At 27.2% G+C, this 15,033-nt stretch overlaps 1 protein-coding gene across 1 annotated transcript; it reads right to left on the bottom strand.

Moving 5' to 3' along the window:
- Positions 1–866: 866 nt before the first annotated feature.
- On the bottom strand, positions 867–14,801 carry LOC111614970 (condensin complex subunit 1-like). Its single transcript, XM_023356342.1, has 21 exons — positions 14,539–14,801; positions 14,343–14,427; positions 13,979–14,115; positions 13,771–13,903; positions 13,616–13,691; positions 13,366–13,518; positions 13,096–13,296; positions 12,942–13,017; positions 8,094–8,152; positions 5,037–5,117; positions 4,939–4,943; positions 4,723–4,859; positions 3,754–3,875; positions 3,550–3,673; positions 3,299–3,453; positions 2,616–2,696; positions 2,518–2,522; positions 2,302–2,438; positions 1,333–1,454; positions 1,129–1,252; positions 867–1,032 (listed from the first exon to the last, which is right to left on the bottom strand). Exons 1-21 carry the CDS (start codon positions 14,790–14,792, stop codon positions 867–869), a joined length of 2,433 nt encoding a protein of 810 aa, XP_023212110.1. The 5' UTR covers positions 14,793–14,801.
- Between the last annotated feature and the right edge of the window lie 232 nt (positions 14,802–15,033).

Raw genomic sequence — 15,033 nt, 5'->3', positions numbered from 1 at the left:
CCTTGAAGAGAGGGCCCAATATATTGGTGTTAAAGTCTGTCTTCTTCTTCAGTGTTTATATGGAGATTTTAGCTCTTTATAGACTCTTTCTCCGAGTCACCAACTCTCCGGTTCCCCTACTTAAATCGAAGTCCGTCTTCACTTGACGTTCAGTCTTTATACTGTGAGGTGACGTCACAATTCTGAATGCGATCACTCCCCTCATTTACATACTTATTTGCTAACAATAAACTTTTTCTATTTGTCTGGCAGCCTATTTTCCGACAATACTCGCTAACCTTTTACATTATTCTTTTTGACAATTTTCAGGATGTTTTTATTCTTTAACGTTTAGCGAGTCCCTAAGTTGTGCTTGTGGGGTCTCCCCCCCTTTTCTCAGTGCGGACTTATTTTTTTCCCGCTCGGGAGCACAAGTGTGCGCAAGTTTTTTACTACGGCACTTTTCTCTCGTTGGTGAGTTGGTTTCTCTTCTATTTTTAAGTTTCTAAGGTGAATGGTGAGGAAACCTTTGTCCTAACAAAACATAAGCCCCAAACAAAAATATAATAAAAAGCAAAAATAAAAGTAAATAAAAATAATGCTTGGACTTGGTTCCTTACATTTTTATTGTCTGGAAACATTCATGTAAGTTTTTTGCTATTTATTTGTTTATTTTTTGCTCTATCGACAAATTTGATTATTATGCTTTTTTTTTGGACATGAATAATTAAAGGCATAATAAATTTATTATAAGAATTTGCTTATATAGAGGAATTATAAGAATTATTATAAGAAACAACAATATTTTTAAATAAAAATTTGTGTATTATATTTTTTTAACAGATAAATAAGAATAATATTTGTTTTAGAAAACTAGATAAATTTATTTATAATTCACTACTTACTTCTTCATCAAGAAAATGAAGCAAGAGACTTGAAGAATGTAAAACTACAGAAGGAATTTTTTCTGTAATTTCAACCAGGAACAGGGAGACTGATTTGGTACCTGTGTTATCTCTAATTAAATCTTGAATGTCCATTTGACTTATTTCCCTAAAAAATAATGAAAATACAAAGTATAATTTTATAAAATGACAATTTAATATTAAAAAATGTCTTGAAATTTTTTATTTATAATTCCATACATACCTTATTATTTCATTCACAATATTATTAATACCATATTCATTTACAAATAATTCAACTGCTTGAGCCAGAGGAGAAACTAAATAATCAAAATGCTGCACAAATTGTATAATTTTTAAACTGCAACCTTTAAAATAGCAATACTGTACATTATTATGATTTTATTTTATTGATATTAATTGTAAAATTACTAAAATGAAGTCTTACTTAAGCTGTTTTTATATTTTTTTAATAAAATACCAAGAAGATTAAAAATGGCATTCTTTGTAGATTTGCATCGAACTGTATTCTGATTTTCCAATAACTTGAAGCAACAATTCATAATCAAGCTAAAAGAGACAAATAAAAAATTATATCAATTAATAATATACAGTACATCAGAAACTACAAATAAATCTTATAATATAATTTAGATGGGTTGATAATAATAATAAGTGTAGAGCCCAAATGGTTAGGAGTTGAAAGTTGAAATTTGGTACACAGCTAAGGTACATCATGAGAATGTACACTAAAAAGGGATTTTAAGAAATTCCCCCCTGCAGGGAAAAGAGAGAGAGAGAGGGTTAAGGATTACCCTGAAGAACTCGGCTTCTACTATACTATTTTAGATGCAGTTTTTTGTGTTTTTGTGGGAAGTCAGACATATTTTTAGATCCATCTAAAAATTCTCTAATTAGTCTCAGAAGAGGGGGACCTAATTCTTGCACCTGGTGAAAATGGATAAGATCAGCTATAATCTAATAATCTTCACTATCGTTAATTTTTGCCCAAGCAATACCAGGCCCATCTGCTAATTAATAATAATTCAGTAATAAACAGAGTTAAATAAATACTTTTTAAAAATGATATAAAATAATTTTATAATGAAAAATATCTAAATTCCAATAGCTTAATAAAAATAAATCTATTATAAATAAACTTCAGAAGTCAATTATATATTATACAAATCACTGTTAATGTTTTCTAAAATAGTTTAGTAAAGAATATTAATTGAATATGTACAAACAAATCTTACTGCATACCAGTAAGATTATCTTTAAAAGATAATAATAATAATTAAGATTAAAATATTTTAAACTGACCAGAGGAAACATTTAGCTAATTAAGTAACTACCTAAAATTAGCTTGGACAAACACTTTATAGTTAATCAATAATGAATTTGAGATTTATATTACTTGACAAAATCCTCCTCTATTATCGGTGGATCCCATAACTTGTGTAATTTTAACTGGCAGATTGTATTAAGTGCTGTAATGCCTTGAATACGTTCTTCATCCCAAACAGATGATTCATTCTGCACTAACTTCTTCCCCTGTAATAATTTCAAAATAAAATTAAATAACAAACCAAACAACAAATATTTAAAAGATATTTAATTTATAAACATTTACTTTTCCTATTATATGTTTATTTGAATTTTGATATAATTTAGATTCAACTGCTTCAAGAAATTGACATAATAAATAACAGAACATTTTTAACATATTACGAAATTTAGCGCAATCTTGTTGATCCATTGACTCTTCTGAATCTAGATACTCACATAGAGATTTTTCTAACAGATTCATACCTATAAATAACATAAAGACTAGTAAAAAACAAAATGCATTTTTATACAAAATTAGCAATTATATTTATAATGTATTTGTGAACAAAAAGATTAAACTTTTAAATTTAAGTTAACCAAATTTCTACATCTTCAAAATAATATCAAGATTAGATGATAGTATGGTAGAATCCAATTAACCAAGACTGACTGAAAATTATCTATAAAGATCCATATTTTAAAAAATTCTTAGGTTTTTAATACATAACTAACAAAATGTAAAAATAAAGATAAATAAAAAGCAAAAATAAAAGTAAATAAAAATAATGCTTGGACTTGGTTCCTTACATTTTTATTGTCTGGAAACATTCATGTAAGTTTTTTGCTATTTATTTGTTTATTTTTTGCTCTATCGACAAATTTGATTATTATGCTTTTTTTTTGGACATGAATAATTAAAGGCATAATAAATTTATTATAAGAATTTGCTTATATAGAGGAATTATAAGAATTATTATAAGAAACAACAATATTTTTAAATAAAAATTTGTGTATTATATTTTTTTAACAGATAAATAAGAATAATATTTGTTTTAGAAAACTAGATAAATTTATTTATAATTCACTACTTACTTCTTCATCAAGAAAATGAAGCAAGAGACTTGAAGAATGTAAAACTACAGAAGGAATTTTTTCTGTAATTTCAACCAGGAACAGGGAGACTGATTTGGTACCTGTGTTATCTCTAATTAAATCTTGAATGTCCATTTGACTTATTTCCCTAAAAAATAATGAAAATACAAAGTATAATTTTATAAAATGACAATTTAATATTAAAAAATGTCTTGAAATTTTTTATTTATAATTCCATACATACCTTATTATTTCATTCACAATATTATTAATACCATATTCATTTACAAATAATTCAACTGCTTGAGCCAGAGGAGAAACTAAATAATCAAAATGCTGCACAAATTGTATAATTTTTAAACTGCAACCTTTAAAATAGCAATACTGTACATTATTATGATTTTATTTTATTGATATTAATTGTAAAATTACTAAAATGAAGTCTTACTTAAGCTGTTTTTATATTTTTTTAATAAAATACCAAGAAGATTAAAAATGGCATTCTTTGTAGATTTGCATCGAACTGTATTCTGATTTTCCAATAACTTGAAGCAACAATTCATAATCAAGCTAAAAGAGACAAATAAAAAATTATATCAATTAATAATATACAGTACATCAGAAACTACAAATAAATCTTATAATATAATTTAGATGGGTTGATAATAATAATAAGTGTAGAGCCCAAATGGTTAGGAGTTGAAAGTTGAAATTTGGTACACAGCTAAGGTACATCATGAGAATGTACACTAAAAAGGGATTTTAAGAAATTCCCCCCTGCAGGGAAAAGAGAGAGAGAGAGGGTTAAGGATTACCCTGAAGAACTCGGCTTCTACTATACTATTTTAGATGCAGTTTTTTGTGTTTTTGTGGGAAGTCAGACATATTTTTAGATCCATCTAAAAATTCTCTAATTAGTCTCAGAAGAGGGGGACCTAATTCTTGCACCTGGTGAAAATGGATAAGATCAGCTATAATCTAATAATCTTCACTATCGTTAATTTTTGCCCAAGCAATACCAGGCCCATCTGCTAATTAATAATAATTCAGTAATAAACAGAGTTAAATAAATACTTTTTAAAAATGATATAAAATAATTTTATAATGAAAAATATCTAAATTCCAATAGCTTAATAAAAATAAATCTATTATAAATAAACTTCAGAAGTCAATTATATATTATACAAATCACTGTTAATGTTTTCTAAAATAGTTTAGTAAAGAATATTAATTGAATATGTACAAACAAATCTTACTGCATACCAGTAAGATTATCTTTAAAAGATAATAATAATAATTAAGATTAAAATATTTTAAACTGACCAGAGGAAACATTTAGCTAATTAAGTAACTACCTAAAATTAGCTTGGACAAACACTTTATAGTTAATCAATAATGAATTTGAGATTTATATTACTTGACAAAATCCTCCTCTATTATCGGTGGATCCCATAACTTGTGTAATTTTAACTGGCAGATTGTATTAAGTGCTGTAATGCCTTGAATACGTTCTTCATCCCAAACAGATGATTCATTCTGCACTAACTTCTTCCCCTGTAATAATTTCAAAATAAAATTAAATAACAAACCAAACAACAAATATTTAAAAGATATTTAATTTATAAACATTTACTTTTCCTATTATATGTTTATTTGAATTTTGATATAATTTAGATTCAACTGCTTCAAGAAATTGACATAATAAATAACAGAACATTTTTAACATATTACGAAATTTAGCGCAATCTTGTTGATCCATTGACTCTTCTGAATCTAGATACTCACATAGAGATTTTTCTAACAGATTCATACCTATAAATAACATAAAGACTAGTAAAAAACAAAATGCATTTTTATACAAAATTAGCAATTATATTTATAATGTATTTGTGAACAAAAAGATTAAACTTTTAAATTTAAGTTAACCAAATTTCTACATCTTCAAAATAATATCAAGATTAGATGATAGTATGGTAGAATCCAATTAACCAAGACTGACTGAAAATTATCTATAAAGATCCATATTTTAAAAAATTCTTAGGTTTTTAATACATAACTAACAAAATGTAAAAATAAAGATATTAAAATTTACATTTGCTTAAAATCTCAGAAATCAGAATTTTCTTAATCCTGATGTAATACTATAATTAATTAATAAAAATAAAACAGAAACTAATTGAAGTAAAATGTGACAGGCATCAGTCCTCATCAATGCAATGGGATGAGATATTTTTAGTGTGGTGCACTTCTTTACAAGTAATGATTGTACACACAGTGGAACCTCGCTTAACGAGCACCTCTCATAATGAGCAAATCAAATTGTAAAAAGTGACTTGCTTAACAAGTGACAAGAAGAGAGGAAGTTCCAGATTGTGCGCATGTTATATCAGTCTGTATTTAGCCCTGGTTCTGCTAGCATCTTAGTATTGCTTGTGATCACAGATTTTTCCAAACTTGTGTTCAGACATATTACATATAAACATCAACAAACTTAGCCCATTATATAATAAACATGCCAAATGATATGCCAAATTCTTGGGCTATGTAAAGGCTATAATTAAATATTAGAAATTAAATAATTTGACTAGAGGTAGACAGTTGTACTGCCTCTCGTATTAAATTTAATGACCAATTCCAAATTAAATTTCAATTTTTTTTTGTTTTCTGCAAATCGAATTCGCATTCCAGGTTGGTTCATTCTGCACTAGAAGAAAAGATGATGATAATTCACACTCATTAACAATGTATATTGTATAATTTTCTTTGAATAAATGTTATACATAAAATATTTGAGTATGGTATGCATTATCACATTTTACATTCATTTATATGGGAAAAATTGTTTTGCTTAATAAGTGTTTCTCATTATGATTAAGGTTCTGGAATGAATTATGCTTGTTAAGCCAGGGTCCACTGTATTTTTTTTTTACTGAAAAATTATTTAAAATATTCAGAAATATTTTTTTAGTAAAACAAGGAATCCAAATTTTTAAAAAGTAGCAATTTTTACAAAGTTTTTAGTTCTATTTTTCAATATATTTTTGAAAACGTAACCATATTTGATTTTTTAAAATCTATTAAAAAGTAACAAATATTGATAAATTGAAACATATCTATGAAAAAAACATGTTTATAAACCATAATAAAACTTCTATTTAAGCTACTTTATGAAGACAATTCAGAAAATTTTTTAAATGCAATTCAATAACATGCAAATTTTGTGAGAGAGGAACAAGTGAAAATTTTGTTTTATTTCAACCTGACAAGAAATCACAAAAATTAAATATTCTTAAAAACAATTATGAAATAAAAACAGGTTGGATAGAAAATCATTCTTTTTCTCAAATAATAAACTGATTAAAAGCTAATGTGACAGCATGTTAGTTAAAGCCATCAAGCTTGTGATAAAGAGAAGACACTTATCTTGATTCCACCAAACAACAATAGTTTCCTAATGATATTTTTTAACATTTTTCTTCCATTTTTCAATGAAGTTCACAGATATCCTTAGATTCACATGTGCATGGTGTGGTGGCTGCATAAAACTTCAAACACTCATAACTTCTGATAAATGCATCTTTTCAAAAAATGTTTTAAATAAAAGTTTGTTTATTTTTGATGTAGAATCAGAATATGCAATAAAAAATGGCTGTTTCCATTTAACATATTGACTTCCATGAGCAGTTTGCACAAACATGTCCTGGATGCCATTTGGATTATTTAATGTTTATTTGTTGTTTTAAAGTTTTATGTTTATTTTTTAAGTATAATTGGTAGTAATAATTAATATTTAGCAAAAAAATATCAATGTGAGTTATCTTGTGAAGTAACTTTTCTTTCTCGGACACCAACAATGAGATAATTTAAGAAATATAAATAAATAAATATATATTTTTTCCAATATTTTTTCAATAAACTTTTTTTCCTTTTATGACACCAGGTTGATTTGTCTTTCATATTCCAGGCACAAATTAGTCACTTTGATAATATATTTACTACAAAAATGCTTGTATCTTGCAATCTAAACAGAAAACTCATATCACATTTTAAACTTCTTTATAATTTGTTCTATAATGCCCAATCAATGTGTCATTCTCATTCCAGGCACCCACTAATCAGTTATAATAACTACTTACTATAGGAATAATCATATCTGGCAAAACACGACAGACAACATTATATGAGTTATCTTGTAGATAACAGTTAATGTATTAATAAATGAAATTGACCTTTTTTTTACCAATTGTAGTGCCTTCTATGATGAAACTGATAGCTCCATCTTGTACTTCTCTTGAAGTCTAACATCTTTGGTTTAATGATATTTTGCAGGATGCACATTTTCGTATTCCAGTGGATTAATTAAAATGGACTTCCCTGTATCATAGTGGTGTAAAAGTGTAAGTTGCCTGACAGCCATAGGGGCCTTGGGTAGTTCATTTGGCATAGAATATTACTGAAACATAAAATCTTGTACAAGTAAACAGTTTTGTGATAAAATATAACATGATATCAATTATTCAGTTTAGTCATCAGTATTAAGCAATCATTAATGCTACAATGATATAAGAAAGCATTAATTTTGCTTTTAATTTTGTTTGCATAGCTTCAGACTAAGTTTAAATATAATGAAGTAAACATAAATGTTGAAATTTCTACATTTACAAACTGAAAATGTTTAAAATTCAAAATAGTCATATAAAAAATGAGTTTTGTGTTCAAAATCAAAATTAAAATTTTAATAAAACAATGCAATAAATAAAATAAATTACTATATAAAAAAAAAGAAACCTTTCAAAATGATCTTCCAAGCATTTTCTTTTACATCAGCTTCAATTTTAGCAAAATCACTATAATAAAAAATTTAAAGTGGATTAATCAGATTTTAAAAAAATACATTTTAGTTATTTAAAATTTTAACAATTAAATTTATCATCAGTCGTTAAAAATTAGTAGTAATTTTCAACAACATAATGCAATTTATGCAAAAGTAGGTCAGCAATTTTTATATATACTGTATTTCCTCAATTCCAAAAGGCTATCAACTCTAAAGCCCACTGCAAACTAGGCAATGCCATCACTTTCAACATGACATCAGAGGAAATTTTTATGGTTACATGAATGCTTTCCTTCAAAGATTGATCAATGTCGCCATTTGTGATATCACAAATGTAGTTCTACAGAACCAATGAACATTTTGACCTCTCTAAGAACTATTGCTCTGTATTTATTTTGTAAAATGAAAATGATGTATGATGACAATTTGTATCAGCAAATGGAAGTAGCTAAAGCTAACTGATGTTAGCTTTGGCTGCATTCCATTCATTGTCTATTTGACAGAAATTTAATAAATAAACATAAACTTGGTGAGAGAATTGTAAATATTAGCCCAGGATTATATATATAAACAAACATCAGCTAACCCGATAAACATTAAAGCAACCAAAGCCGAATTAACGGACTAGAAGAGACTATAATAATAATAATAATAATAATAATAATAATAATTTAAGATAATTTTAGCCCAGGATTATTTTAGTTACATTCCAAAAAGGAATTTTTGAGACAATACAAACAATCTTTGAGTCCTTTTTCCTATTTATATCCTTTTATTCCAAACAGCAGACGACTTGAAGTAAAACTTCTAAAAATAACAGACGAAATATTATCAAATGATTTACACACAATTAAAAATGATCTCAACATCAACCTGTTTTTGTAGGCTATAATGTTTACAAGCATTAAAAATCCTTCACATCAGCATTGATGTTATATAATCGCATTTAAGTTGAGAGTTCTCTGGAGAATTTTCGGGCAGCCGATAAATTATTTACATAACTGTACAAGATCATTTTTAATTGTGTGTAAATCATTTGATAGTATTTTGTCTGTTATTTTTAGAAGTTTTACTTCAAATTACCTGCTGTTTGTGGTTCCTGGATTGGAATAAAAGGATATAAATAGAAAAAGGACTCAAACATTGTATTATCTCAAAAATTCCTTTTTGGAATGTAATTGGTGAGAGAATATTCAGCCCTAGACACTGCTAATTTTATGTGGGCAAGCTCTTCATCCACAAACAACTTTTTATCAAACTTCATTTTTGTTTGTAAGATAACTTTGTCAGAGATAAAATGAATTTTATTGAGCTGTTCATAGATGGTACTTGTTTCACAAATTTTAACAAAGGCTAGGTGTGCAAGATATACATTTTGTTCAAAACCAGTGATTTTTCTGTTTATCTTTGATAAGCCTTGCCAGGAGCTTTCTTTCTACACAAAGGACGAACACACCACAGAAATAATTCATATTTTGTACCATCCTCCCAGTTGCTTGTGGATGAAGAGCTTGCTTGCATAAAATTAGCAGTGTGCAGGGCTGAATATACTCTGCCAAGTTTAATTATTTAGTCAATCATGTAAAAAATGCATTATTTCCACAATTCCACTTTATTTCATAAGAAACTGGTCTTTGTGTTGCTAGCCATCCTGTACCTAGGCTCTATTTCTTTATGTATATACCCGAATTTTCTAAAGGTTTGTGCTGAGCCTTTAGAAAACTCGAGCATATACTACCATTACCACTTGCTTCCAAGCCCACATTGCATAGAATACCTTGCAATGATAGAAATGGGATTACACTCTTGAAAAGTTTGGAGTTTACAAAATCCACTAACTGGATCAAATTTATTATCTTTATATTATTATATATAGGTGCCACTAACAGAATGTTCCGTGTCTGTCAAGCAGAGCATTATGAAGATGTTACACATGGGAGATGTTCAACAGAGCTAGCTAAAACAGTGATGGAATACAACTTTGATCCTATTTGGTCACTGTGGGGATAGGAGAATTTTGTTCATTTGAGTCTGTTTATCACATCAATGTTCCCATACAACTCTCCCACATTTGATATTCCACAGCAATGGGTTGCACTGTTCAACTTGCTAAAACTGTAGGTCATGCAATTATATGGCATGAGCATACTGGTGACAAGGGGCTCCAATGTTTACATTTTGTTTAAATTTTCTTTATATTTTTATCAATTAATTTTGTTTTTCTTTTGTTAACTGTTGTCATAGCATATTATATTTATTTTGTAATGGCATATAATTTTGTATTTTTAAATTTTTATGTTCCATGCTTGTGCACAAAGAGCAATTTGAAAATGTGTTCTATCTCTAGATTCATAATGTTTCATCCCCCATATTACCTGAAGAAGACAGTTAGATGCTGCTGAAAGTGCTCATACTTGTTAATTAAACATATTTACCAGTAACACCAATAGACAGTTTTTATATTTTCATTTATATTTATAGATATGACACAGAGTGACATTAAGTTGATAACTGGGCAATCAATGGTTGACTGAGTGATGAGTGAACAAATTTCGTTTCATGTTTCCTTCGACCAGTTTGCTTTGATATTGCCTAGTTTGCGGCAGCCTTAAGGGTAAGTTACTTGCAATAAATCTCATATAAGTGTATTTCATATGGATTTACATTACTAGTAATAATTGTTGTGATTATCTATCAGAAACATCACCTGAGTTCTCACAAAACTGCTTATACTCTCAGCAACTTAGATTTGTGGCAGTGTCATTTGTCAAGTGTTGGGTCCTTTTTTCACTATATTATCTCGTAAACTGTCATTTAGAACTAATAATGCCACAAAACATAAACATTGTGTAGTGGCATTGTTACTTCTAAATGACAATTACAATTAAAAAATAACATTGAAAGTGAGCAAGTTGGTAAGGAATGAATATTAAGAAGGGAAGATTATTGGGCATATAATAATTTGTTCAATGAGCCAAAAATTAAAGATGAACAACAATTTAAAAACTTTATTTGGATGTTGGCCCACCAGTGGCCAAGTGGTCTTCATTCCGTGAACACTGGGAGTTCAGTTGTGGGTTCATGCCTTGCTCGGACAGGCTGGCCACATGGAGTTTTCTGGATTTTCTCCATGTCTTTAACGCCTAAATAGGGGCCACTTTCCCTTAAAAAGACCTCCCGGAACACATCCCCCTATGCAGATTGCCCAAGTGTAATGTTACCATAACTTAACTAAACAAACAAACAATTATTTGGATGTTTGCAGTATAACACTGCTCCAGAATCATTTTTTTTTATTTTCATTTTCTTCACTTCCTGCATAAATTGGCCCATTAAGTTGTGTAATTTTTGTAAAATTTCTCTGCTATTGTTATTTGGATTAAATTTTGTTGCATTTAATTTTAATATTTCTTGTTTTTTATTTTGATTTGCATAACTTGTAAAAATGCACATTGTACAAAAATGGGTTTTCTTCATATAAAGATATTAAAATTTTTATTTTTGCATCTCTCTATTTCTTCTTGCCTTTGACTGTTTAACTTGCCAAATATCAAAACAAACTGAAAGTATTTCCAGAAATCATGTGACTATAGTTATATCAGTTTAGACAAGCAAGCATGGATGTCATGTAAGGACTTCTGCAAGTTCCAGCAAAATGACTTATAAAGTGTAAACTATCAAGTTGTTTACACTATCATTAGTGTAAACAACTTTATAAGTCATTTTGTAATGTCAGTAAAACTTATGCTATTTATTCTGACAGTAATGTCAGAATAAATAGCATAAGTTTTCTCACTAGTCTAAATACACCCTAATACGCATCTCTAATTTGATAATCCATTCAAAATGGGTAAAAAATGTCTTTAAAAAAGTGAAATTTTATTGAAATATTTTTAAAAAATTGAGGAAATATAGCAATTATGATTTAGTAGTAATATTAATATTACTACTAAATTATCAATAAAATATTTACTAAATATAAAATTATAAAATTTCATATATTATTATGATCTTATAAACTCACTTTTATTATATATAATATGTTAATGTAATAAAAAATATATGATACAAATTTATGAGATCAATGTGCATTTAAAGATCTAATCAATTATTGAAGAATTTTTTATTATTTATATGATTTTTCAACTCCATAAACCAGTAACGAAATCACATCAAAAACAAGCAATTAAATTATTTATTGTGACATCATCACAATGCCAGGCTGCAATTTTTAATCATATTTTTAATTTACTTAATTTAAAATATATGCTCTCATCTCAAATTAGAAGTGGCTTAACCCTGTACATCATACTTTTCTTTTAACAATAGAGTTGTGCTGGTCATCTATCTAACACCTCTCAGAGGAAATTTTTGAATTCAAATAACATGACTTCTGATTTGCATCAGAAGTTTGTATATAGTTAATTGAGGCCTCCTACCCCTAAGCTTTCCATATCCGGTCTTGACTTTCATCTAGCTAACTCAGTTCTCGAGATTAAAAACAGACAGATAGTGGGAATTTATAGATCTACAATTTTGTATAGTTGTAGGGCTGCAATTTCAAATTGCAGCCCAACAACCATACACTTTCAATTGAATGCTTTCAACTTTTTCAAGGTTTTCAGATTATTAATTTACATCAAAATTAAACAGTCCAAGAGGCCAAATAATCTGAAGGAGGCTTTTAAAAATTGAAAATGTTTACTTATTTAGTTAATTAAATGTATTTGCTGGTTTTGAAGATGTATGGTTATTTTAATATAAGTGACTTAATAAACAAGTAATAAAAGCAAAATACTTACTATAAAACACAGAAAAAAACATCAAAATAATTGATGATAAATTCTGCATTATTACATCTTATTTGATGATGGCAATCTGTATAAAAAATAATTTATTTATTTCTTGGATTTCATTTATAGTTTTAAAAATAAATGCATTAAGTTAATTTATTACCTTTAAGTTTTTGTACAATTTCGGATGTAGAAAATGTTTCTTTCACTACATACTGATAAGATTTATTCACTTTTCTCAAATCATCTTTACTTAAAGGAATAACAAATTCAAGATGTGTCATTGCAATTTTAGATAATACACTNTGACCAGAAAAGCTGACAATTCGTTGCAAAATTCTAAGTGGAAATCTTGAAGTATCTTCTAAGATAAAATAAAAATTAAAAACTGAAATAAATAAGAATTTGTATACTTTAAAAATTTTAAAATTACCTGAAAAAGGTGATTGAGAATCACTAATAAGATAAGAAAATTCTTCCATAATTTTTGCACATAATTTATCTGGCCTATGTGCTAATTTATAAATTACATTTATTGCTTGTTCAGCCATAGGAATCCAAAAGTGATCGTTTAATTTAATTACACCTAAAATGTTAAAACTTTTATTAGATTCTAGATGAATTTTATTTGTAAATGTGTAAAAGAATTATCCATAATTCATCACTTTTTAATATTTTCTTACCTTTAACAAGAACATCAGTTAGTTTTTTGAACATAACATCATCATTTGGAAAATGGTAACTCTTATTTGAATTATCCTATCATCATAAATTTTAGAATAAAAACAATATTCTACTGATTATGATAAATTTTAATATATAAATAATAAATATTAACCTTGTTTGAATTAGCTAACTGCAACAACATTTTGCAAACATCACAAATAAAAACAAAATCTGGCATATTTTCTGCATTAAATGCTATTGACAACAGAAGTTCAATATTTTTCTCAATGATATCAGTTTGAAATCTAAAATAAAAAATTAAATAAATTAAATTATATTTTTAATTGTGTATTTAAATTGTTTTAAATTTGTTTACTTACGTTGCTGCCATTCTTAATAACTTTAATGCAGAATGACTTTCTTCTAATGTGGAATTTGGTATTTTCATTGAATAAATATCCCATAACATTTCAATTATATTATTATTAAAATCTTCAGATTTCATAAATTCTCCTATCTAAAAAATATTATATTAATTACATTAAATTTTAGAAGTAAAAAACAAAACTGATGATGATGCATAGAACTGAGAAAATTATATAATGTTCACCTTTAATCAAAACAATTTAAATCTACAACAACCAATAGCTTAATGTAAATATTATTATTTAAGTACAGTTGTATTGAGTAAAACATCTTTAATTCCTTGAATTTCATATATTTTATATTATAAAAAATGTATACCAATTTTTCAAGACATATTTCTTCTGCAAATGTTGATCCTTGTACGAGCAATATAATATTCTTCACAATGCTCAAGACACACTCTCTGCAAAAAATTTGCAGTAATTAATAATAGAAGAAAATTATTAAGAAACTAAATGAATTAAAATTATAAAAATTTATATTCTGAAACATAATTCAGAAAAATAATAATTACTTTCTGTTAGAACTTGTGTTAGCCAAATACAATTCTTTATATGCTGATACTACAGCATCTTTTATTACATCTTCCTTTGACCATATATGAGATAGCATACTTTTAATTCCAAAAACAGCATCTTTAACGCCAAACTGATAAGCAGTTACAAAAAATCTAATAGATTCCAATATATCACTGGAAGTATATGTAGAATGAAGGAGTTGGCAAATTATTGGCAAAGCTTTTTCAATTTCTTGAGAAAACTGAAGCATATTNTTTAAATAATAAAAACATAAAAATTATATCTTTATAATAATAATAAATATAAAAGTAAACAAAATATTTTTAAATAGGTAAATGTCTCTTCAATCCAAAAAAAGAAATCCTTCGATAGACTGTCTCACAGCTCTACAGGTTATAAAACTCCTTTATTGTTTTTCTACAGATGCATTTCAGGCAAGTTTAATTTTCTAGCCCCTCTTCAGTGCCTAAGGAACTCCACATGTTTCTTCA

Source organism: Centruroides sculpturatus, unplaced genomic scaffold, assembly GCF_000671375.1.
Source record: "Centruroides sculpturatus isolate CEXI.00-Female unplaced genomic scaffold, Cexi_2.0 scaffold2131, whole genome shotgun sequence".
In the NCBI taxonomy this organism is placed as follows: Eukaryota; Metazoa; Arthropoda; class Arachnida; order Scorpiones; family Buthidae; genus Centruroides; species Centruroides sculpturatus.
Note: the sequence above shows the minus strand (reverse complement) of the source record. Positions and strands in the feature narration are given on the sequence as shown.